Raw genomic sequence first — 25,627 nt, 5'->3', positions numbered from 1 at the left:
GACATTAAAAAAGCAACATGTATAAAATTAATATTATTTTATTGTTGCGGTAAGGACATTTAATAAGAACAAGTGATGAAAACCATAAAAAAATAAGATTAAAATCTTAACCACTATATGTAACGTTGCATACCTGTTTATGTGTATTACATACTCTGATGGTTAAAATTAAAATTCATAGATTTTATTTATTTGGGAGATTCAAAAGTGACCGTGGTTGCAGAAACATCCAACTAACTTCTATAATGCTGCGTATTATCACCTGTGTATGTATGTCTGAAATATTGATAATCATCACAAAGTGCACTAACATAAAGTGGTAAACTTTATTACACACATAAAAAAGTTTGAGAAAGGGACTTTAGCTTGCAAAGTATTTCAAGATTCAAGATTCAAGATTCAAGAGTTTTATTTGCCATTTGCACCAAAGTACATTGGAATTCCGAACAGTTTACACCGAGTCAGCTTTAAGAAAAGAAAAAAGGTAGAAAAGGCACAAGGTAATTACAGTACAAAATAAGTAGCACATTCAACTCAACACAGTAAATAAATCAATTATTAAAATATAAAACGCCCTCAGTGTAGTCAATAAATAAACTAAACTACCCTCTGCATAGGAACGATACCCCCAGAATACAAATATACAGTATATATGCTCTATGACCATGTTAAAAGAATTTGGAACTCTCAAAAATATTTTAAAAAATAAATAATTAATGATTAATAAATAATCCGAAACCAACATAAAATTAAAAAAAAGACCAAGCGAGAGTATGACAATAATTTCACTTAAAAACTTTAAAGATATTGCATACATTCATTGTTTTCATTGCTTTTTTGTTTTGTGAGGAAGAAATTGTTGACAGATTTAATTCCATTTCTTTCATAAATACAAAGAAATTAGGCTTTTTTTTTTGGTAAATTTACACTTGTGAATGTGGAACACTGTAACCATAGCAACCAAATATAATATTTCTATAGTACAGTGCAAAATCTGAGAAAATGTTATCAAGTATAAAATTATTGACATCTTTCCACAATTCACATGTAAATTTACAGGACCAGAATAAATGAGAGCAAGTTTCAGGATGTGATTCGCAGAAGGAACAATTTACATCTATGTCACTCTTTAACTTCTGTAAGGAATGTTTCACTGATAGAATCTGTGGATCACTCTTGGTGGCAATATATCTTTGTACGCGTCACTTCCTGCGTCACATTTAGCACGTCGATCTACAAATGACGTAGGGAGGAGCTGTAGCTGTGTGTAGCATCGACCTGCAGCGCATCCCTATGATTTGTACATCAGTGGTGTTTAACACGCTGCAGCGCTCACTGGCGAAGGTCACCTCATTGTAGCACCTTGTCAACAGGAGTACAGAGCTGTCCTCTAACTATTTAATAAGGCATAATGGACGGTTTTGATAACTACAGTGCGTCGGAGAAAGCGGAGGCGACGGAGCTGCAGCGTATGATCCAGATAGAGCAACAGAAAGCGCAGTTTCAGGCCCAGGTTGGTATGCTAACCATGATAGTCTGTAGCCGGTGCTTTAGCATTCTGCTGTGACTGTGAGGCCACATGCAAAACTGCCCTAGTAACTGTGTATATCAGTACTTTTTGAACATGTTGACACATTTTAGGTTGTAGCGGGCTCAGTTTTAGAGGTAGAGTGAAGATACTGGCATCATATGAAACTAGAAAACCTAAAGATCCACTGGTACCATGTCATACTAGGCAATGACCATTTTCAAAGGGGTCCCTTGACCTCTGACCTCAAGATATGTGAATGAAAATGGGTTCTGTGGGTACCCACGAGTCTCCCCTTTACAGACATGCCCACTTTATGATAATCACATGCAGTTTGGGGCAAGTCATAGTCAAGATCAGAACCTGTGAGGGTTTCTGGACAATAGATGTCATTGTTTTGTGTTGTTAATTGATTTCCAATAATACATATATACATACATTTGCATAAAGCAACATATTTGCCCACTCCCATGTTGATAAGAGTATTAAATACTTGACAATTCTCCCTTTTAGGTACATTTAGAACAGAAAAAAATGTGCGATTAAAGGGACTGTTTGTAACTTTTTAAGTGTATAAATGTACCGGGTCGGGATCCCATGCGCGCGCTCGCACATGCTCGCACATGCGCGCGCTCGCACATGCGCGCGCTCGCATGTGGCAGGAGTCACTGCTCCTCTGCCTGCTTGCCTTCACTCACACAGTGTGCGTTCTCGCTGTCTCGCTCCACCTCTAGATGTGAATGCGCGCTCACTCCACACTGCAGAAGAGTTAGTTTAGCTCTGAGAATATCTAGTGAATGTACAGTGGACGTTTGTGCAGAAATAACTGCTGCAGCTCCTCCAGACCAACAGAGGTTTTCCGTGTCTTGTGAAGTGACGGGGCTCCGCAGCGAGAAACGTTATCGTCTCCGACCGGTTGCCGGTGTCTCCCTGCGGGCGCAGTCGGGAGACGATAACGTTTCTCTTCCTGCTTCAGTCCCGGCACCGACCCGCTTTTGCTGAAGCAGGAAAAGCCAACACTAGGATCAGCAGTGATTCACGGAGAGACCTGCGTCTGGTCAGCTAACATTACTGCCAAGCAGGTGAAATATAGAGTGATATTGTGGTTTTAGCTGACGTGTGTCGCCTCACTGTTTTGAGCGATGCTCGTTCAGGTATATTTAAAGCGAGCAAGCACGAGCATGAGCATGACTTTCGTTGACTTAACGGCCACAGGTGTCGCTGTTAACAAGCAATTCTGAAAGTTACAAATAGTCCCTTTTAATGTGTGATTAATCACGACTAACTATTTTAATCGATTGACAGCCCTAAAAAATCAGGATTGTAACTATTTTTGATACAGCTCAGCTATACAGTATATATCTCTAACATACACAGTAAAATTAGATTTTTTGATACCCTCACTGGAGAAACATACATTTACCGTCATTTTATAATATTTTATCAGTAAAACTCTGGATATCCTGTTTGCTTCATGGTTGTTTCCCCATGCAATACTTCCACAATAATATTGATATCTTCACAAGTTCTAGGCGACCGCAGTTATTAAAGCAGCAGTAGGCAAGATTGGAGCAAATTTGATTTAAAAAAGTGATTTCTTATAAAACGGTCACTATATCCTGACAGTAGTGCATGAGACAGGTAATCTGAAAAAAAAGTCATGTGGCTCTGTGTCCTCCGGTTCTCCTAATGGCATCTGCAAGATTTCACAGACCGGAGGAAAACAACCAATCAGAGCTGATCTGGAGCCTTACCTTCTCTGAGCAGCTGTCAATCACTCGCAAACTCCGATCAAGCGGTCAAACTAGGCAACGCTGATCAAATATGAATCAAGAATCTGTTACTGTAATGCCTATTTCTCTGCCTATCTGTCTGTAAAATGAGAAAGTTTGTGACCCGGCTGCCATGTTGAGATCAGTTGAGGAAATACTAAGCACCGGCCACCAGCCGGAGCACACTTTCTCATTTTACAGTTGATGACAAGATGTTTCTGAAAACAGGAATAGGCATTACAGTAACAAAATATTGATTCATGTTTGATCAGCGCTGCCTAGTTTGACCGTATGAGAGGAGTTTGCGAGTGATTGACAGCTGCCTCCGTTAAACGAACAGCCAATAGGAACGCTCTCTCTCTGAAATTACATGTGATTGGCCAAAGTCTGCCGTCATGGCCTAGATTTTTTAAAGCCTGAAAACAGAGCCATGAGGAGGAGCAGAAGTCTAGTTATCTCTCAGAATACTTTAATTACAATATGCTGAAAGGTTATTATGGCATTTTTGCCCAATGATGCCAAAAACATTCCCCCTACTGAAACTTTAATCAACTTTTTTATATGTATTCCAGGTGCACACTTTCACTGACGTCTGCTGGGACAAGTGTATGGACAGTCCGGGCTCGAAGTTGGACCACCGGACAGAGACGTGCCTGGTGAGCTGTGTGGAGCGATTCATAGACACCACCCTGAGCATCACCAACCGCTTTACACAGATGGTGCAGAAGGGTGCTCATTAAGAATGAACTAAAGACGCCAACCGGACTGTGTAATGAAATTAATAAAATATTTTGTATTCCTAACTAATTGATGGAAGATTATGTGAAGAGGACCTTTTTTTTGACTGATTATGCATTCGACTGGTGGTGCTTGAGGAGTTTGAAGTGGGAAACTGCATGGTTGTAGCTGCAAATGGCAGCAAGACGTACCTGTTTGAATTGAGAAGTCATGTAATGTGACATTAGTAAAGTGACTCAGTATGCTCATGTTCACCATCCTGTCTGTGATCCATTCATGTACTAAACAAAATGGGGACACACATTGGTTCTGGTTCATTTGAAGCCTTCCAGCTGTACTAAAACATCAACAATAGGCTTTAAATATGGGCCCCTGGGAGGGAAACAATCTATGAAATTGGAGTCGGTTGGCAATATGTCTGAAATTATGTTAGAAGACTTCAGTTTTTTCATGGATATTTACATATTTACTCTTTTTAACACAAGCTTTTAGTCCCAAACAACTGACAATTTAAAAAAATTATTCAAATATTTTAACCTAAAATTTAACCTAACCTAAAAATCAAATATAAAGTAACTGTAATGAAATAAACAAATTTGGGAAAACTCCATCCATCAGTGATTAAGGTTTTTCAAAAAAAAAGCAATTATTTATGCTGCTTATATATACTTTTATATTTATATAAATATTATGTCTTAATACTTATCATGTTAGATGCTCGATATTTGGACTGTTGGTTGGACAAAACAACAAAAATTTGCATACACCACTTTGACCATTTTCTGACATTTTATAGACCAAACAATTAATTGTATAATCGAGAAAAAGATCAGCAGATTTACCAGTGCTGAAAATCATTAATCATTAGTTAACCTCCAGCTTGATTTCAGTGTTAAAATCATGGAATATCCCCTGAAACATCACATACACCGTGTAACAAAGCTCTGCAAATCACGACCATGGGGATGATAATTAAATTGGTATTTATGCTATATAATCTTTGTGCGTCTGATCAGAATGTCAGTTTATGGGATGCCAATACAGACAAGCCTTGTACTGCTGATCAATAGATAGATAAATATACCTAAATCAATAAATATGTACAAAACACAAACAAATATGGGTCATATCAAAGGGGGCTTATTACAGACACACCAGTTTTCACAAGATATACTGCTAAACCAGGGGTTGGCAACCTTTACTATCAAAAGAGCCATTTTAGGCAAAAATAATTTTTAAAAAATCTGCCTGGAGCCGCTAAACATTTGAGCATTGTGATGAATGTAACACAGTTTATAGTCTAAGTATATAAGTCTAATGCAGTGAGGGTCAAAGTGCAAATGTACGACGGAGTATTAGGGCCACATTGAGGGAAAATAAAATTGGAGATTTCGAGAATAAAGTCATAACTTTACGGGAAAAAAAGTCGTAATATTACAAGAATAAAGTCATAATATTATGAGAAAAAAGTCAGAAGTTTAAGAGAAAAATGTAATATCACAAGAATAAAGTCATAACTTTACGAGAAAAAAAGAAAATAACGCGTAAAATTACTACTTTATATTATGACTTTATTCTCGAAATCTCAGATTGATTTTTTTTCCTCAATGTGGCCCTAATACTACACCGTACCGTCGTACCATACACCTACAACAATAAATAAAATTGAAAACGAACAGGGAGCCACTGGAGAGGAGCTAAAGAGCCGCATGTGGCTCTGGAGCCTCAGGTTGCAGACCCCTGTGCCAAACCAATATATCAGACAAATCCCTATAAGATTGATCATGAAGGAATATATGTAAATATAATATTTGCTACACATAAACTAAACTGTAAGGCTATTAATATTTTTAGCTGCCCTGAGTGCAGACTTCATGGCAGTTTCAATCCACCCGTGTGGCATGGCTGTATGCTCTCCTGCAAAGTGCACCCGTCCCTCACTCTGGAACAGTTCTCTGGCGTAGTGTCCCTGGTAGGGTGTGAACACGGCGAAGGCTCCCAAACTGTAAGGATCTGAGCCCCACTTCTTCACCACCCCACCTGTACACAGAGGCCTGATGTCCTCTCCGTGGATCTTCACCAAGTCCTCCAGGACCACAGCAATCAGCTCCTCCTCGCTCATCGCTTGGAAGAGGGTGGAATCGTCAGAGCAAGTGTAAGACGCCAGGAGGGCCCCCGCAGCTGTGCCAGTGAAGCTGTGGCTGGGGTAGTAGATGAAGCGAGAAGGCCGGTCCGTGATGCTCTTCCCTCCTCTGATGCCCTCTTTCTCCCAGAACCGCTCCCTGAAGCTGAGTACCACCTTGGTGGAGCTGACATAATGAACTGAGCGCAGGGCCTCCATCTTGTCCCCGGAGAGAGGGGGCTGGAAGTCAACGAAGATGGTGGCCTTGGCTGTGGCCGTAACCAGGGCATAGTCCACCGTTAGGTTGGTCAGGGAGCCTGAGTTACGCCAGTCCTGGTACGTTACTGTCACGTGGCTGCCGCCTGTTTGATTGATTAGCTTGACCTTGGAGTTGAGGAGGATCGTGGCATTTAAGACCTGGTAGAAAGCTCTCGGGAGGTGATCAAAACCATCTGTCACTTCAAAGTACCTGGAATATAAAAAAAAACCTCTTAATTACAATACGTCATTAAAGCTGCACTAATAAATAAGTAAGTGAAAGTGCATAATGTAAAAATGCTCTGTTACAATACAAAATGTTATTTAAATGTGCACTGGGAAGAATATTTTTGGCATTACTGGGCAAAAATTCCATAATAACCTTCCAGCATATTGTAATTCAAGTGTTCTGAGAGAAAACTAGACATCTGCACCTCCTCATGGCTCTGTTTTCAGGCTTTAAAAAATCTAACCCGTGACGGGAGACTTTGTCCAATCACAGGTCATTTCAGAGAGAGAGCGTTCCCATTGGCTATACTTGGTATTTCCTCAACTGGTCTCAACATGGCTGCCGGGTCACAGACTTTTCTTTTTAAATAACAAGTGTTATTGTGGCATAATCAGTCATGTGTAGGTTATAAAACAGAACCATTTCTTGGGTGTAATGCAGGTGAAGAGAGTTTGTCATGTTCATATGTGTTTATAAGAAGAAAGAGTTCAATGTGGTTATAATTTAGGGTACAGTGTTATTTATTGCCAGCGTCATTATTAGGGTGTTGTGCCAGTAGATCGCCAGTAGGTGTCAGTGTTGCTACAGAAGCCGAGTATGTGAAGGGAGCGTCACAGGGAAGTCTCGCGTGAATAAGTGAGATAATAAGAATCTCTGTGTACAAGATAGAAGTAGAATACACTGTGTAGCAATGTCAACCTAAAGCATTATTTTACATTTTGCAGAACATCTTAAATAAATGTGTAGCACCAGACTGAGCCTGTGGGACGTCATTCTGTGCACCGCTACATTATCAGCAGAAAGTACTTGCAGAAACCTGCAACAATTGCTTTTTTGACCACTTGGGGGCAGTGGAAACAAGTTGCACAACATTGGGCATTGTTTTCCCTGTTAAAGGAAACGGCAACATTTAGGGGTTATTTTTCCTTATCCAACGGGTCAAAGGACAGAGGGTGTGGTATGCAGTACAGATTGTAAAGCAGATTGTAAATGTGTGATATTAGTCTGAATAAATCAAATTGACTTGACTTCAACATTCACCTATGATCACCTTTTTTTTTTTTTTTAAAGATTATTTTTTGGCCTTTTTTTCCTTTATTGATAGTGACAGAAAGGTAGTTTGAGAGAGGGGATGACATGCAGCAAAGGGCCACAAGTCAGATTTTAACCCTGGGCTGCTGCGGTAAAGACTCAGTCTACATGCCCGCTCTACCAGGTAACCTACTGGGCTGCCCACCTATCATCACCTTTTATATTAATAAATATACCAATGATATTTTTCTGCCTCCAGAGATGCTCTATCTCTGACATCCACTGGTAAACCAAGGCTAGGTCTGCAGGCTGTGGGTTACCAGACACATAATAATATGGTACAATTAATATCTCTTACTCGATGTTGTCATTGATGTCGGACTGCATGTACAGCGTCTCCATCATTGATGTGTAGAAGAGGCTGTTTTCATTCAGGATGTCCCCGATCATCCTCAAGGCACCCCGACTCAGGTTACCCTCCTTCACCAGATATTCCTGTCAGCAATCAAATGTAAGCTGTGGAATTTTTCATTTCGATTCAAACTATGACTGTGTGACGGGATGGGCAATACCAAACTTTTCAAAATTGATTCAATACTTTCAATTACAATTTTAACAATACAGATGCCAATACTGATAATTTCTTAAATGGGTATGTGATTTTTCAAAATGATGGTCATTTTTAGAAACGTGCCAGCTAAATATGTCGGGGCTGTTTTGGCACAAACATCATACAAAAGTAGGGAAAACGTGTGGAAGTGATGGAGCCACCCACGTTTGTATTTGTATAATTTTATTATTGATTTTTTTAAAGGAATCAATACCAAATGAGTAGCTTGTGAGTATCAAACACACTACAGTATCGATCCGCCCATCCTTATTGTGTGACAAAATAAAATAAATCTTTACCTTCACTGTGTAGGAATCATATTTATCCATCATGGCACTGCAGCCGATGGCCTTGAGGTCATCATTCACCTGTCCACAGATCACAATAAAACACTCTCCATCCTTGTGCAATTAAAAATACTAATGCGTACAAAAATAATAACGATACCATTAACATGTGGTATGTATACAAACCTTCCAGAGTGTCTGACTGAAGAGTTGAGCAGCTGACTTCCCCCTCTCTCTTTCATTCAAGCTGTAGTTGAGCACACCAGGGTTGTTTTCCACGATACTAGTTTTCTGTAGCACTCCATTTACCAAATAGTAGGTGTTGATGTCATCTTGGATGAAGGGGTTTAGGGGAATTTGTAATTGGGATGCAAGTGAAAGCAGAATTCTGTGGAATAGATACTTTATGTCAAATATTTTATATATGTAATAGATATTTGACATTTTACTTTTTAGGCAAGACTAGTGGTGGATGAAGTAATTAGGTAAAGCTGCATTAGTTGATTTTTTTTGCCACTTGAGGGCAGCACAACAAGCTGCAAACTCAACATTTACACATATCACCTTATACAAGTTGATATGGTGAACGTCTTAGCAAACAGTTACCTATTTAAACATGAAGTCCTGTTTCTGGCCACCTGACAAGTTCAGTAGTCACTCTCCTTTTAGCTCTGTTTTGGTCTCTACCAACTTCTGAGAAAAAATATCTGGCTTTTAAGCTACTACTATGTTCACCAGCTAGTTGCTAACCTTGTCTGTCTGCTGATTGGGTGCCGGGCAGGGAGTCTACAGTAAGACAGTACAGAGTCAGACGCTGATGAGAGCCGTGAGACTGAACCAAAACACCAAATTTGCAGGCCGTGAAATGTGCCGGAAGACGCTAAAACTGCTCATGATGAGCAGTATGGCAGCGTCTGCCACCAGTGTATGAATGTGTGTGTGAATGGGTTAATGCTAGCTTGTGTTGTAAAGCACTTTGAGTGGTTGTTAAGACTAGAAAAGCGCTACAAATGGTCCATTTGACCCATCATTAATATAAAAATATTAGGGTTGTCAAAGTTAACACGATAATAACACGTTAATGCAAATTTGTTTTAACGCCACCAATTTCTTTAACGCATTAAGACAATCAATCTCTCGGAGCTTGTAGTGGGCTCATTTGATCGGAGTTCGCGAGTGATTGACAGCTGTCTCCGCTGAATGAACAGCCAATAGGAACGTTCTCTCTCTGAAATTACCTGTGATTGGCTAAAGTCTCCCGTCACAGGCTAGATTTTTTAAAGCCTGAAAACAGAGCCATGAGGAGGTGCAGAAGTCTAGTTTTCTCTCAGAACACTTGAATTACAATATGCTGAAAGGTTATATATATCTATATATATCTATATATAAATATATAGATATATATATTCTGCCTAATGCAGGTTTAAGTATGGTACTAAATTAAGTACTTGAGTGTAGTTACTGTAGTTGATGAAACACATTTCCTTTGATATTATCAGTTCACTCATGTCATATTATGGTAAGACAGACAGTTAAAGTTACCATACTCACTTATGAAAGCTGGGGATCCTCATGGCGCCCATTTCTGCATACCAGCCTTCTCTGTTGTTCCTGTAGGTCTCCACTCGTCCTCCAATTCGGTTACTGGCTTCTATTATGGTCACCTTAATGTCCACATAATCATCATATTAAATACACTTTCACATGCACAGCAAGTATCATCAGTATCCACTCAGAAATCGTAGTTTATGGTAACATTTCAAGTAGAAGTCATCACTTCCTTAATGACTTTCACCTTATGTCCGGCATCTTCTAAAACCTTTGCCGCGGTCAGTCCAGCGATGCCCCCGCCGACGATTGCTACATGACGAGGTGTCTTGGTGGCAGGAAGACCTTTATTCATAATGTCGAGAAGCTCACTGTAGTCAGTGTCCTGGAGGCACTCATACATAGGGTCTCCAAAGATCCCACTCACAGCAAACACCACAACCCCGACTAGAACCAGAGGAACTGACAGAGGGAGATAATGTCAGTTCAAGAGATGATGAACTATTTCAGTTTTTCTCATTCGCTTTGGCTCAATTCTCAAATGAGAATTCAATATTTTCCAAATCAGCTCAAATCTCTGAACAATTTGTTTGCGGTTCACAACAGATAATCATTTCTTGTACAATTGTATACAATTATCCAAATAGCCACTTGCTCACGTCTTGCTGATCGAAACTAATGAGTTGATTCTCAGTGAAATTGTCGTACTCTTCACAACATTCTTTCATTGTTTGAGCCATCATATGCAAAATAAATGATGCATTCAATTATCAAAATCTGACATGTATATTCCATAAATATCTATTACATGGTGTTACGTACTGTGGGGAGGTACAATTAGTTGGTTTTTACTGAACTACAGCAGGTTCTTTCATTGTCGCAGGGTTTGTTTTTTGGCCTGGCTGTCATTTTGTGGCAAATTTTCTGTTCACTGTAAATGACTTTACATGAAAGCTCAAATGTGAATTTCCTATTTACACAGTTTTTTCTCAATCGCTTTGGCTCGTTTTTTGAAACAGTCTCAACATTCTCTAAACTGTAAGTGCAACTGTCACCACTGTTTGATCTCAACTCTGTTGCATGTCTGAAAAAGGTAGTAACTCAAACTTAAATCCTAGTTATTGTGTCAGTAAACTGGTTAATGCCTCCAAAATGAAAACTTGTTTTGTCATGGTGTGAGCCGTACTGGTCAAAACATTTAGGTGTTTTTTCACCACTCAACCCTGGAAATGTTTCTAGTATACATATCTCTGTTTTGTTCTACTTTTTTGTTGACTGACTGCTTACTGTATGATACCAGAATGTCAGTTTTGTCTAGCTGAGATTCCCATTTCAACAGCAGGTAAAAGTTTACTGGGAAAAGTCAATACAATACAATACAATACAATACTGTACAACACTGTAGTACACAGAAACAGGATATGCACATGTGTATTTATACAGTAAATGTATTTGTGTAGCAATGTGTTACATGTATTATAAATATGAAATTCACCTTTGAGCTTTCATGTAAAGTAATATACAGTGAACAGAAAATTTGCCACAAAATGACATCCATGCCAAAAAACAAACCCTGCAACAATGAAAGAACCTGCTGTAGCTCAGTGAAAAAAACAACTAATTGTACCTCCTCGTTATAGATATTTATGGAATATACATGTATCTCTGACAGATTTTGATAATTGAATGGATAATTTTGCATGTGACGGCTCAAACAATAAAAGAATGTTTAGAAGTTGTGAAGAGGACGACGGTTTCACAGTTTCAGAGTCAACTCATCAGTTTTGATCAGCAAGACGTGAGCAAGTGGTTATTGTGCAAATTGTATACAATTGTACTTACTCTTTGCACACACATGCCAAAACACGTGCAATTTGCTTGAATGAGTGAGAAATCTGAGATTTGAGCTTAATGTATTGAATAATGCTCATTCGAGAATTGAGCCAAAGCGAATAAGAAAAACTGTAACATGTAAGCTCAAAGGTGAATTTCCTAGTTATAATACATCCTTTTTCTGCGTACTACAGTGTTGCACAGTACTGATTTTTCCCAAACTTTTTACCTGCTGCTGAAATAGGAAATCTAAAATACACAAGAGCATTCAGCGACATTCTGATATCAACAGAAAAGTAGAACAAAAGCAGAGATTTGTACATAAACATTTCCAGTTTTCACATTTTGACCAGTACGACTCACACGATGACAAAACAACTTTTCATTTTGGTGGCATTGGCCAGTTTACTGACACAATAACTGGGTTTTGAAACATGAATTATGGAAGAGTTACTACCTTTTGTAAACATGCAACAGAGTTGTGATGTCCCATCAAACAGTTGTGACAGTTGCACTCCAAAGTGATTGAGAATGAATGCATGATGTAATAGCAGTTTATCTAATAGGCTACTTACAGAATTTGCACAGTGCCATGTGAGGGATCATCCCGAGAATGGAACTCCACAATCTGGACTTCTTCCTTCTACCGTGGATACAGACACTATTAGAGGAAAAGGAAGCCTACACAAAAACAAGCATGATACCAGTTTAGTGGGGAACCGCTCTGGCAGCATTATCATGAACAAATAATCTACTCTAAAGCTACTCTAATTATTTATACTACTATAATACTACTAGATCAGACTAGACTATCTCTGCATTCCACTCACCTTTATCAAAGGTAATGTCTCGTAAGTTGTCGTAAGGCTATGCATGACTGAGGAGAAATGGCCGAGTGCCTGGTGAAGCTAAACTGTCAACGCTGTGTCTCGCCATATGAAAGCAGCCTGGAAAACCTGGACGCGTGGTATGTGTGAAATTGCACACGACGTAATTTTAATGAGGGACTGTGTGGCTCCTCAGGTCTTCCAGAAATATTTTCCCACACCGGCTCGAGAGTCAACCACACTGAACAAATCAGATTAGTGAGGGTATACTAGTCATCAGCATACCTCATTTCCTCCATCTTCACTTATTTTTCAATATCTGACCTGAAAGCGTTCAATCAGTGGTATCCAAAGATGTCAAACTTAAAGCTGCATTCAAACTTCATTTTTCTTACTACAAATAGTTTTTACTGTTTACCTTTAAAATTGTATGGTCTTTATTGATGCATGAAATTTGGTAGGCTCATGTATCACATATAGACTTGAAAAAAAGTATCTTGGGGCTATACTCTAAACCCAACAGCAAGTTGGCCATTTTTAATTTTTGTGTGATTTTTTTGTGTATTTTGGCCATTTTCAGGCTCTGTACTTTAACGAACTCCTCCTACAGATTTAACCCGATCGACTTCAGATTTTGTCAGTACAGTCTGAAGACCTTTGTGATGAAAAGTCTTTAAAAGCTTGAGTTTTTATGAAACAACGTTGACGTGGCGTGGCGGAAAATTTACATGATTCGCCATTGAACGACAAACTGTTGTAACTCCACTGTGCTTGGTCCAATCTGCCCCAATCTTGACCTACTTCATAGCAGTTTAGGCCTGAGCACATCTACATGGCAATGTTGACTGGTAGTCATAGCGCCACCTACTGGCAGCAGGAAGTCAGCGTTATGTGACAGATATCATCCGATTTACATGAAATTTACATTGTGTAATCTACACTTGATATAGAGCAACATATTGCACGTTTAGCGCGTGTTCTCTAGCGCCACATGGTGGACACAGGAAGTGGTGCAAAATTTGCAATCCGTCATTGCCCATGCCACTCAATCCACTCAGGAAATAACGTCTAACTTGTGCGTGCAGTGTCCAATAGTTACGAAAATGCACATTTGCTTCAACCGGTGTCCCGCCAGTACCCCCCCGATGTGTACGAAATTGCAAGGGCCTGATCATCGCTGCTTGCAGCTTTAATTATTGAAATTGTTTTAACTGCTTACCTGTAAAAAACGTATGGTCTTATTGCCAAAATAAAGCAGTCCCACTCATCCAACTTTTTCTGTGTCGAAAAACAAAGGAATAGAAAACGTTTAACTTTTAACTTCAAGAAAACTTTTTCTCAGAAAAAAACCAAAGACATACAGGACTAGGAGATGTCTCGTTTCCAATTTCCAAGACTTCCAGGTAACTGCTGTCTTGTGTCAAAGCTTGATTTGGAAAGTCTGTTTGCTGGTTCAGTAGAAGCCTCAAAGACATAGACGCTTATACCTGACTTGCTTACTGGTGCTCAGGTGACATTCTACATCACAGGTTACAAAACTGTCCAGCAATATATGGATGATGCATAGCTGACTGCAGCGTTTTTTGTGGTCAAGGGGTAGGTTTTATTTCACAGTTTTTTCTCAGTATGTGTAAAAACTCTGAGGTCACTGAACTAACGAGGCTTTGGGAGTTATGTCAGCCACGTTAATGTGTAATGTGTGAGGTAGGGGAGACCGGGGGCAATTATAACATCTCATATATCTCCAATCAGAAACGAGACAGAACCATGAAACTCATTATGCACATGGTCTGTGATGGTCCCTCTCTGCCTGCCAAAGGACAAACTGATGTCTTATCAAAGTATTTCTGCCAAGACTCATTTGTGAAGTATAAAAGTCATATTTTTCATATACAGTATTTTCCTCATATTGTCTTAACTTTTAATGTCTATGAATTTAAATCTGTCTAGTTTTGATTACCATTGTGTTGTCTAACATTTGATATCTTTGTCAAATGTTAGCTTCATTGTTTCTAGCCAGCTGCTTTGCTTTTGTCATGGGTGGTACGGCTGACACCATCAAAATGGTGTCCAAATAAGTAAGGAAATCAAAATAATAATATATATATATATGTATGTATGTATGTATATGTATATGTATATATATATATGTATGTATGTATATGTATATGTATATGTATATGTATATATGTATGTATGTATATGTATATGTATATGTATATGTATATGTATATATATATATATATATATATATATATATATATATATATATATATATATATATATATAATAACTTAAGAAAAGTGTTTTTTGTTTAGTTTAAATGTCTATGTTTTCTTAAGTAAATGTTGATCAAAAGATTAAGTAAGTAGGCCTATTAGCAAAGGTCAATTAGACTTTTCTGTATACTTGTCATTATAAGCCAAGTATACTTAGACTTTTCTGTATATATTCCACTTGTTACATCTCAGAGGGAAATATTATACTTTTTACTGCACTACATTTGATACCTTTGGTTAATTTGCAGATTAATTATACAACATATAAACCAACCTAATAAAGATCTGAGTTTCTGTTGATTACACCACCTCATACAGGCTATTTTACTGTAAAGTTTGTCTCAGTCTGCAGTGGCAGGTTCCTATATCTGCCAGGAGAGGTCACTATAGGACTATTGGTAACTTGTTGTTTTCATACACAGCCACTAAACCTAGAGATGGAAGGAGACAAGGCAATATGGGAAACATTGCACTGGTCTGCAAAAGATTTAAAGACATTGCCTCCACTGAAGAATTCCGGCAGAAGGCACATTATCGATGGCTGAACAGTAGGTATGTAGCCTAGCTGTGTCTGTGTGTGTGTGTGTGTGTGTGTGTGTGTGTGTGTGTGTTGTAAAATGATCTCTCAAAGCAGTCTCTTTATTTTACAACAAAGGTGTTGTGGATCGCAACAAAGTCTCAAACAAATATCAAGAAGACTTGAAGAAAATGTACACCGTTAGTCCATGTACAGCCTGTCGGACACTATACAAATCATTTCCTGGAGGTTTTAAAGCCTTTTATCTGCTGCATAATTGTGTGTTAAGTTATATGGATTTTGGTGGCCTACATGAATTTTTGCTGTACTACATATAGACCACTTGTGTTGTAATGTCAACCTAAACTAGCCTGTCTTTATCTTTGTAAAAGGATGCATCGGACAAGGGAAGAGAGGACAGCTGCAAGGGATTTATAGCACTCCACCTCATCCGGGTTTCTGCAGCCAAACCTGTGCTCTGACAGCGGACACAAATGACATAAATAAAAACAGGCTATAGATGAAACATAAACCAGTGCTTTGTTTTACACACACACACACACACACACACACACACACACACACACACACACACACACACACACACACACACACACACACACACACCCATCCACCCACACCCACACACACACACAAGACAGTTCACACCTTTACTTGAAAGGTTTACACACTTTACAAACTCTTGTGAATCAGATATAGGCCATTATATCAATTGAGATATGGATATAACTATTTATAGTGCCCCCTCCTGGAATATATAGGAACCTGCCACTGCAGACTTGAGCCATGATGGACTTTACAGTAAAACTTTATGAGGTGTTATCAATAATACATTGCCATTTCAGACTACCCAAGAGATCTATCTAAGACAGAACATGACTATCTTGGTAAAAAAAAAAACGGCCTACAAGCCACTAGTACAGGGGTCAGCAACCTTTACTATCAAAAGAGCCATTTTAGGCAAAAACAAAAAAAAAATCTGTCTGGAGTCGCAAAATATTTGAGCATTGTTTATATAACACAGTTTATAGTCTAAGTATATACTATATAAGTAATGCAGTGAGGGCCAAAGAGCAAATGTACGATGGAGTATTAGGGCCACATTGAGGGAAAAAATAGTCATAATATTACGAGAAAAAAATAGTAACATTACGAGAATAAAGTCATAACTTAACGAGAAAAAAATACGTAATATTTCGAGAATAAAGTCATAACATTACGAGAATAAAGTCATAACTTAACGAGAAAAAAATACGTAATATTTCGAGAATAAAGTCATAATATTACGAGAATAAAGTCATAACTTTATGAGAAAAAAAGACGTAACATTATGAGAAAAAAGTCATAATATTACGAGAATAAAGTCATAACTTTATGAGAAAAAAGTCGTAACATTACGAGAATAATCAAATAATCCGCAGCGAGAAACGTTATCGACTCCGACCGGGTGCCGGTGTCTCCCTCCCATCACGGTCGGAGACGATAACGTTTCTCCAGGGCTGAAGCAGGAAAAGCCAACACTAGGATCAGCAGTGATCCATGGAGACCTTCGTCTGGTCAGCTAACATTACTGCCAAGCAGGTGAAATATAGAGTGATATTGTGGTTTTGGCTGACGTGTGTCGCCTCACTGTTTTGAGCGATGCTCGTTCATGTCTAGGTAGAGCGTGCAAGCGCGAGCCCGACCCTGACTTTCGTTGACTTAACGGCCACAGGTGTCGCTGTTAACAAGCATTTCTGAAAGTTACAAACAGTCTCTTTAAAAAAAAATTTAAAAGTTGCTTCTGTGTTCAGCTCCCTTGATTATTATATTTGGCCAGGTATTGTAGCTGAATATCGGACAGCATGCTCATTAGGTTGCAGGCAGATAATGTGGGCGGGGTTGCGGAAAAGTGACGTCAGTGTAGTTGCTCTGTGACGTCAGTGGAGGAGGAGGAGGAGGAGGGACCACAGACCAAGCTGTGATCACACGTGTGACGGAGGGCTGCATTCCCGGCTCGCTGAGACACTGAAGCTCCACCTGCCGTCCTACCAGCCTGTGTGTGTATCCGTTAGTCACTGCCTGTACAGCGGGGACAGATATGGAAGGAGACGGAAGTCAAGCTGGAAGCCCTACTGATCCGCAACACGACCCGGGGTAGGCTTATACATCATGTCTATTTTTAGAAACACTGAATGTTGTCACACATCCCTTGTTGCTTTTAAAGCTGCATATTTGCAATATTTATATTTGCAGTTTGGCATATTTTATGTCAATAAAACACCAAGAAATTGCATTTAGTTCCCACTGCTCCCCCTTATCACCCACTAAGCTGTGTTTTGATAGAGGAAGGTTTTCCTAACAGCCGAACCACATTTAAAAGTTGAACTAAGATGTTATTAGTTGGTTTATTTGCCTAAACGTGTGTGCCGAACCGAAGACTGTTTTCGTACCAGCTGTCAACAACCAAAAGTTTGGCTCTACCAGATGTGCACCTCTGCCAAGAAGCCAGCAGTTGTTAACTGCCAGATGTTTTGAATGGAAGCTGGTGGCATGAGCCTTAATTGGTCCACAGCAGAGAGCGAGAGAGAGGATGCATCAGGCTGCTTCTCGACGTCTCATCGCCTCTATTTCTGTCCCCAGATTTTTTACTTCTCTTCTAACCGGTCAAGTAATTATAGCTAAACATCTCAATGGTCGATTTGAATTCTGGATTGACTTCTGTTGCTTTTTTTCTTGACAGGAAAATGTTTATCGGTGGCCTCAGCTGGCAAACTTCACCAGGTAAGAATCAAGTATGTGTGTGTGTCCTCCATTCAACTCCTGTGTAACATGGGGACATCCACAGCTCACAACGAGTGATTCTATAATTAGGGGTACATGTCATGTCCATGGGCTGTATTTATCAATTTTTACTAAATATTCACTTCAAGCAATGGCCAATTTTATACCAGGGCACATTTCTCTTTCATTTAATACAAAAGAGTCAACAGGTCCCATCATTTATTTTGCAGAAAATGCATATTCTATACTGAAATTTGCTGTTTTTGTGCTGTCCGATTTGCTAAATGTCAGGTATTGCTCTTCAGATTATTTTTTATAATTATTTGTTCAAAATAATCATTAAAATATGAGAAAGGTGTTTTAAAAACTATTTGGCTCATTCATGTACATTAAATCATCCACTTTGTGTGTGTCCGAGAAATCTCTGTCAACTGTGTTACCCATTGAAAATATTCATCTTTTTATTTAACGAGAAAATTAAGAAAAAAATGTAATACCTGCTCTGTTTTTTTTTCTTCCACAGACAGCCTTAGAGATTATTTTAGTAAATTCGGACAAATCCGAGAATGTATGGTGATGAGAGACCCAACGACAAAACGCTCCAGGTAAATAAACTGTTTTATTCCCACAATTAAAAAATAATGGAGAAAGCCTGTTTTGCTTTCTGGAGTGATAGTATTAATACCGTGCAGACATTTACCTGCTTTTGAATGAAAGGGCAATGCAGTATGACATTGACCATGGAGCTGTGGAGAATATTCCCATCACTGCCATTACCATTTATTATGTTGTGTGGTGCATTTAACAAGGTCATTGTGTTTAAAATCAAAGGGAAAAAAAATTTAATCAATGCTTTTTAATGTGATATAGTCAGTATAGAGATAATAATCATGTACACAAATAGGAATAATATGCCTATGAATTCAAGAAATTGTCAAATAATATGTGGACACAAAAAAGGAAATATAAAAGGGAAATAAAAATGTATAAGAAATGTATATGGGGCAGGTATAAATCAGAGTGTCGATTTCAACATTTATCAGATGTGAACTAAAGTAGCTCATTGTGATGTGAAAAATGAAAACTATGAAGTGTGACTTATATTGTGTTAGAAATGTTATATGCTGTTGTGTTGTTTCTCAACAGGGGCTTTGGCTTCATCACTTTTGCAGATGCTGCCAGCGTAGATAAAGTCTTGGCACAGCCGCAACACGAGTTAGACTCTAAAATGGTATGTTCACCTTTTTATTCTGGTTGCATGAGAGACAACGACATGTTTTATTCTATTAGTGAAAAGTCTTTTCTGTCCGCCCAGTGTATTACATCCATGAACAACTGATGGTAGCAGAGCTTGTTCACTGGGAGTCCTTAAAAAGCAGAGGGAAACACAGGCACTCACTTTATCCTGCTGTTCGATTTGTCTGCTCTTATAGCAGACTGGCGTGGCAGCTTTGCGCTCAGTCATCTGTCAGTTCACCATTGAGACAAACATTTCTTTTATACCATAACACTGTTCTGGTATGGAGGACGGAAATTGTGAAAATAAAAAATAAATGATTGAATAAATAAATAAATGATTCGATAAATGAATTAATATGTCATTAAATGTTGCAAAAATAATATTACAAATAAATGTAGCCATTAATTAATTGAGATTGATATTTCTGTTTTAATTTCCTTCTTTATTTATCTTTGTATTAATTCATTTATTAATTTACTCTTCTGTTTAATTTCTTTCCTTTTATTTATTAATGTATTTATTTTTGTTAATTTTTAAATGTATTTATTAATTTTTGCATTAATTTTGTATTAATTAATACATTTTTGCATTTATATTTTATTTATTCTGTATTTTTAAATGCATGCTTTTATTTATGTATTCATTTATTTATTTATTTCTGCACAATTTTCCCTTTGCATTTCACCCCTTTATATATTTCCCCAGACTTATTTATTTCTATATTCTTTTTCTTTTTACATTTCTTCATGCATTTCTGCCTTATTATGCAAATATAGCGGCTGTCACTCAACGTGTGTCATCATGGGGTCAGGGTTCATGACTATATGCTAGCTAGTTAACGGTGTCTGCTTCTTCTTATCAACTCCAGTCTTCATTCCCGGCTCTGCTTAGCGGGTCGTCAGCCTGCTGCTGCCCTCCCCCCGTCGCTGCCTCGCACCGATACAGGTGTGCAGAGCAACCGTCTGAAGCTGAACAGTTTTGCAGACCCTCCGCCAGTCTCTTCCCTGAGGTTGAGCTTATTCAGTGTGGGAACTTCCAGGCCGATACCAAGGCCTATGGAAGGAGGCTGGGACACGGGTGGACATGGGTCTTGGGGTATGGGGTATAACACATGCACAGTGTAACTGAAGCTGCTGTCGTGCGTTGCAATTGGCTCAATTTCGGCCAGTGCAGACCAGATTTTACTGCGCATGTGTTCTACCCCCAAAGATATGACGCGTTGATGACGTGTGACCCAGCCTCCTTCAATAGGCTTCGGCTGATATCGACGGAAAAGTGCTGCAACGACAACATGCCGTTACCAAACAGGCACGCTACCGAGCCCGTTCACTCCATCGTGTGCCACCGATCCGGGCTCGAGCAGAGTCTCTGTCAGGGTGCCGTTGTTGCTGAGAGGCGCAAACTTTCCCCAGCCTGGAGGTTCCTACTCTGAACAAGCTAAACCTCAGAGAGGAGATTGGCAGTCGGTCCGCAAAACAGTTCAGCTGCAGACGGTAGGAGGCAGCAGCGTGAGGAGCAGTAGCAGGCCGATGACCCGCTGTACGGACTGGTGTGCAGCTAGCTGGCTAGCATATAGTCGATCTATGTACTCTGACCCCATGACACACGTTGAGTGACATCCCCCTCATGTGCATAATGAGGCAGAAATGCATAAAGAAATGTGTAAAGAAATGTATAAAGAAAAGAATACATAAATAAATAAGTTTGGGGAAATAAATAAGGGGTGAAATACAAAGGGAAAATTGTGCAGAAATAACTAAATGTATAAATGCCCAAGTACATAAATAAATTAATATATGCATTTAAAAATAAATAAAAGATAAATGCAAAAATGATTGCAAAATAAAAAAATGCAGAAATTAATAAATAAATTAATAAATATAAATACATAAAAGGGAAAATTAAACAGAAGAGTAAATAAATAAGGGTATTAATACAAAGTCAAAGCAAATTAAAACAGAAATATCAATTTATGTCACATTTTATCAATTAATTAATCGCTACATTTAGTTTTTAATATTATTTTTGCTACATTTATTTATTCATTTATTTTTTATTTTGGCAGGTTCCGTCCTCCATATTCTGCACCCTCATTTATGCAGGTAACTCTTGTTTTCGATAGTGCATCTTTGCCATTTAACAACCAAGCATCCTCATTTTAGAGTTTAGTTTTAAGGACAAATGTGAGTTAAATAGCTTGTAACATTGTGCAAGAATATGTTATTTCTAATATAATTCTGTTTCTTTTTCTAAACACAATTGTAGTATGTAATGCCTCAATTTGTATTTCTGAAGGAACATGAACATCACACCTTCTGAGCTAAATTAGTTGATATCTGCTCAGTATACACAGAATTAGATAAGATTTCTCATTTTACAGCTAAACAGTACACTACAAGATGTTTCTTAAAACATTTGAGGTGAGAAATAGGCATTACAGTAACAGAATATTGATTCATATTTGATCAGCGCTGCCTAGTTTGACCATTTGATTGGAGTTCTCGAGTGATTGACAGTCGGCTCATAGACGGCAGACTCCAGCTCGGCTCTGATTGGTTGTTTTCCTCCGGTCTATGAAATCTTGCAGATGCCATTAGGAGCATCGGAGGACACAGAGGCACATGATTTTTTTTTTTCCTGCAGGTTTTTTTTTTTTTTACAGCGCAGCCAAACAAACTGTGAGCTCGGAGGTTTTATTGCCTCAACATAGCTTTAATAAACAAGACTAAAGAAGACAGCCAATATGTCAATAAAATGTCCAACACGGTAATACTGAACAAACGGGCTATTGTGTCATGCATCAGGTACTCAATACCAGTATGCATCATACTTATTTCTACATACAGGGTTATACATAAAGTTATTATTATTTTGCTTTCCTCCCCCAATTTTTTTCAGTATTTGAGCTTTCTTTGTGTGTTTGTTCGCTGACTTATTGATATGTGCTTTACTTCCTGCAGATTGATCCTAAAGTTGCCTTTCCTAGACGTGCTCAGCTCAAGGTAAGGGGACTTTTCATCTTTATGCTATAAAGAGGTGTGTTGTCACCTATTCTTAAACTGTCATTGCCATCGGAGCACATCCAGTAATTCACTTGTTTTGTTTGTTTTATTTTTCTCAAAATTGTTGAATGCTTTTCGTCACACGGAGAAAGCGTTTTTCACTTTGGTAGTTGAGGTTTGAGAGTGAACGGGCAGAGCCGGGGTGCTCAAAGCCAGAAAACATGCTTTCTTTAAGATGGGATGTCACTTTTACATGTGAGCATGTTTTGATGCTCTGTTGTTGTTGTTTTTATTGTCTGCTTGAAATACACTTGTTTATGTCAAAACTGGCAGTTTGAGCAGCATTGTTAGTGACGGTGTGGAAGTCTGTAAAGTTTATTTTTTTTACAATCAGTACATCGTGCATATACTGTACAGCGCTGTATTGCAGATCTCAACAAAGCTTTCTCTCCGCCGTGAGCTGTTTTGGGTGGTGAGGGAGGGAAGCCTTTGCATTTATTATTTGAATACACATGAAATTGACTCAAGGACATTCACAACAATAAACTAGAGCCGCAGACAGCCAGGTTGTGCAGCCAGAAGCTGTGAAGGAGCTGCAAAGCAAGTGCACAGGGGAAGGATGGCTGAAGGTTAAACAGGATGCGCAGGTTGTCTTTTAGACTTGGTACTTTAGAATAATGTCATTAGTGCAGAAAAAAGTATGATTTTTTTTCCCTGTCTGTCTTATGTGAGAGTGTGTGTCCTGTTGCAGAAGCAGGACTGAAGACAGTGAGAGGCTATGTCTCATTTCTGATCAGTTTACATGAGAGCTGATGGGCTCTGACTGCGTTCTGTGCTGCACTTTCACTTTATAGCTCATGTTGAATTTCCAAGTCAAGACATTTAGAGTACCTCGCAGTACCTCACCCATTGAGAAGTGTAAAAAAACATAGGCCTGCGGTTCATTATGAAACTGTGGCGGGTCTACCTAGACTGTAGGTAATTAATGGGAAACACTGAATTAGTCATGGTTAATGAGAACCATGCAAGTTATTTCTTTTGCATCAAGCAGCATGTGATGTCAATATACTGTCAAACGATCATTTTCACTGTCTGATGTTGCTATGAACCGCGCGGTAAAAATAGGCGAGACCTCAAATCTCAAGAAGAGACGCAGCCGAGCCGCGCTGCTCACGCTGGGCAGTGTGGCTGCTCTAACCCAGTTAACATGGACACCGAAATAAAAAAACAACAGGTTCCGCAGCCGCCACGCGCTGCTGACGCTCCCTGTGTGTGGACGGGCTGTGAGTCTGCATCTCAGGGATGTAGATAGTCGTAAAACCGAGGAAGATGAGGTCATAAAACTTACTCTGTATCTTCATATTGTTTCACCTGTATATGCTTGAGAGCTCCAACTGAACAGTTCTTTTCAGGTGGTTAGTTAAGCATAGCATATTAATTAATGTGCATTTTAATGGCATAATTAGTTTCGTTCTGATTCTCATCTTCAGTTCATAATGTCTTACTGGTTGGTCTTCAGCGCTTCTCTGAGTCTTTGAGAAGAAACCAGATGTCAGGGCCTTTAACTTTGAATAGCGTCGGTATGCCAAACAACATATTTTTAAGTTTATCTAAATGAGTAAAATTTAATGGAAGTTATTCCGAGTTTTATCTGGCTCCACACTCTTCGACGGAACAAGATAACCCCGGATCAAGAACTTGAGTGGCTGTGTTGTTTATCAGCTATCTTCCTGTTAAAAAAAACGTTTGCTGCATTTTTAAAGAATTTGTGCAAGTATCCCCGAAGCCATCTGACCACCGCTGTCGTCTCCCTCTTCCCCCGGCAAACCATTGCTTTAGCGGGTGTCATATCTCCCTGGGGGCCGGGACTCTGCCGTAACCATCGGAGAAGAGAGCGACCCTCTGGATCCACTGGGAACTGACATATCTGCGCAAAAGTAGGACAATTTCATCTGCTGATATGATTAAGAGTTGGTGTCGGATAGCGCTCTGAATTTCTAAATATATCTAAATTCATAGGTTTTAGTGTAACGCTCGCTCATATTTCGATAGATCCAAAAATCACTTATTTCTTCCCACTATCTCCTTCCAAATAGCTACCTTTCACCATTCAAAAATCTGTTTCATTCATTCATTTAATGTTGATTTAAGCAATAGTGGTGTGACCCTGGCTTCACTGTTGCCTGTAACTGATACAAATAAAGATCACTGAGTAATAAACCAACTTATGGCTTACTGACTGGACTGGTACCAGTTTTTTATTTTTTTTGCTTGGACCATGTAGAGACCTAGTGCAAATGCTCATCCTTCACATGTCCTGCTTCACTGATCCCAGCACTGCTGCATGGTCACAATGCGGTTTCCAGTGTTGGAGCAGCAGCCAGCAGGACAGCACAAGAGCCGGTGGAAGGGGTGCTGCAGTCGGCCAACCGGCATCCTCTCATTGAGTGACATTAATGAGGAGAGCAGTTGAACAAATGGGCTCAAACGAAGACAGAGACCCCTTTTTTTCCTCACTTGGAAACCTCTATCTCTTTCTTTCTGCATGGGAGAAGACGTAGCCTCTGCCCCCGATGCTTGTTTCGCCCCCACACACACGTCCTCATCTGCTGCTCCAAACAGAGCGAGCATCAGACAGGCCAGTATGAACCCCTCTTTGATGAGTGGGATATACTGTAGGGGCCAGGAGGCTGCAGGTATGGATCATTTGACAGAGTTGGTGGACTCTTATTAGCAGTGGAAAAGGATGCTATAGAATAGATGAAGTGTACATCTCAGACAGGTATTGTGTAAGAATAGCATAAGACTCGTGTTTAAACATGATGTTGACCTTAATGTAATTATCAGTCATGTCACACATTGTGTTACACAGTGTCCATACACATTTAAAAATAGAACAAAAACAGATTTTCTGCTCAAAATCAGCTTGTTAGTTGTCTTTTGCATTATTGAAATATGCTGGGAGAGAATGTTCTTGGAGAATTTTAGGGTGTAGTTACTCTTTAATTCATTATTGTTGGG

At 39.1% G+C, this 25,627-nt stretch overlaps 3 protein-coding genes and 1 long non-coding RNA gene across 9 annotated transcripts in view; 3 read left to right on the top strand and 1 right to left on the bottom strand.

Annotated features, from left to right (window-relative positions):
- Positions 1 to 1,224: 1,224 nt before the first annotated feature.
- On the top strand, positions 1,225 to 4,292 carry timm8b (translocase of inner mitochondrial membrane 8 homolog B (yeast)). The gene is made up of 2 exons (XM_074640081.1): positions 1,225 to 1,513; positions 3,873 to 4,292. Exons 1-2 carry the CDS (start codon positions 1,412 to 1,414, stop codon positions 4,038 to 4,040), a joined length of 270 nt encoding a protein of 89 aa, XP_074496182.1. The 5' UTR covers positions 1,225 to 1,411; the 3' UTR covers positions 4,041 to 4,292.
- A 1,420-nt stretch (positions 4,293 to 5,712) lies between these two features.
- il4i1 (interleukin 4 induced 1) lies at positions 5,713 to 12,563 on the bottom strand. Its single transcript, XM_074640665.1, has 7 exons — positions 12,533 to 12,563; positions 10,372 to 10,586; positions 10,128 to 10,240; positions 8,763 to 8,964; positions 8,589 to 8,657; positions 8,038 to 8,174; positions 5,713 to 6,629 (listed from the first exon to the last, which is right to left on the bottom strand). The coding sequence occupies exons 1-7, from the start codon at positions 12,561 to 12,563 to the stop codon at positions 5,864 to 5,866; spliced, it is 1,533 nt and encodes a 510-aa protein (XP_074496766.1). The 3' UTR covers positions 5,713 to 5,863.
- A 2,925-nt stretch (positions 12,564 to 15,488) lies between these two features.
- LOC141770818 (uncharacterized) lies at positions 15,489 to 16,333 on the top strand. The gene is made up of 3 exons (XR_012594627.1): positions 15,489 to 15,615; positions 15,719 to 15,859; positions 15,973 to 16,333. It is a non-coding gene; the product is annotated as an uncharacterized LOC141770818 (long non-coding RNA).
- Positions 16,334 to 17,531: 1,198 nt separating this feature from the next.
- The window catches only part of LOC141770502 (RNA-binding protein Musashi homolog 2-like), a 76,206-nt gene continuing 68,110 nt past the window's right edge, over positions 17,532 to 25,627 (top strand). For 4 of the 6 annotated variants that reach the window (XM_074640074.1, XM_074640070.1, XM_074640069.1 and 1 more), the window contains exons 1-5: positions 17,532 to 17,737; positions 18,324 to 18,364; positions 18,888 to 18,969; positions 19,511 to 19,595; positions 22,565 to 22,606. In XM_074640074.1, the coding sequence (XP_074496175.1) occupies positions 17,682 to 17,737; positions 18,324 to 18,364; positions 18,888 to 18,969; positions 19,511 to 19,595; positions 22,565 to 22,606 (306 nt within the window). In that variant the 5' untranslated portion in view covers positions 17,532 to 17,681. Of the gene's footprint in view, positions 17,738 to 18,323; positions 18,365 to 18,887; positions 18,970 to 19,510; positions 19,596 to 21,669; positions 21,707 to 22,564; positions 22,607 to 24,445; positions 24,544 to 25,627 lie in introns of those variants that run through there. The other 2 variants (XM_074640072.1, XM_074640073.1) reach the window with 2 other exon arrangements.

Source organism: Sebastes fasciatus, chromosome 7 (assembly GCF_043250625.1).
Source record: "Sebastes fasciatus isolate fSebFas1 chromosome 7, fSebFas1.pri, whole genome shotgun sequence".
Taxonomy (NCBI): Eukaryota; Metazoa; Chordata; class Actinopteri; order Perciformes; family Sebastidae; genus Sebastes; species Sebastes fasciatus.
The sequence above is the reverse complement of the archived record's forward strand: the minus strand, read 5'-3'. Positions and strand labels throughout refer to the sequence as shown.

Coding starts and splice junctions, on each gene's coding strand:
- timm8b (XM_074640081.1), top strand. CDS start 1,412: ATGGACGGTTTTGATAACTACAGTGCGTCGGAGAAAGCGGAGGCGACG. Junction 1,514..3,872: donor AAGCGCAGTTTCAGGCCCAG/GTTGGTATGCTA, acceptor TATGTATTCCAG/GTGCACACTTTCACTGACGT.
- il4i1 (XM_074640665.1), bottom strand. CDS start 12,563: ATGATCCCTCACATGGCACTGTGCAAATTCT. Junction 10,241..10,371: donor TAGAAGATGCCGGACATAAG/GTGAAAGTCATT, acceptor GTGGACATTAAG/GTGACCATAATAGAAGCCAG. Junction 6,630..8,037: donor GACATCAATGACAACATCGA/GTAAGAGATATT, acceptor TTTATATTCCAG/GTACTTTGAAGTGACAGATG.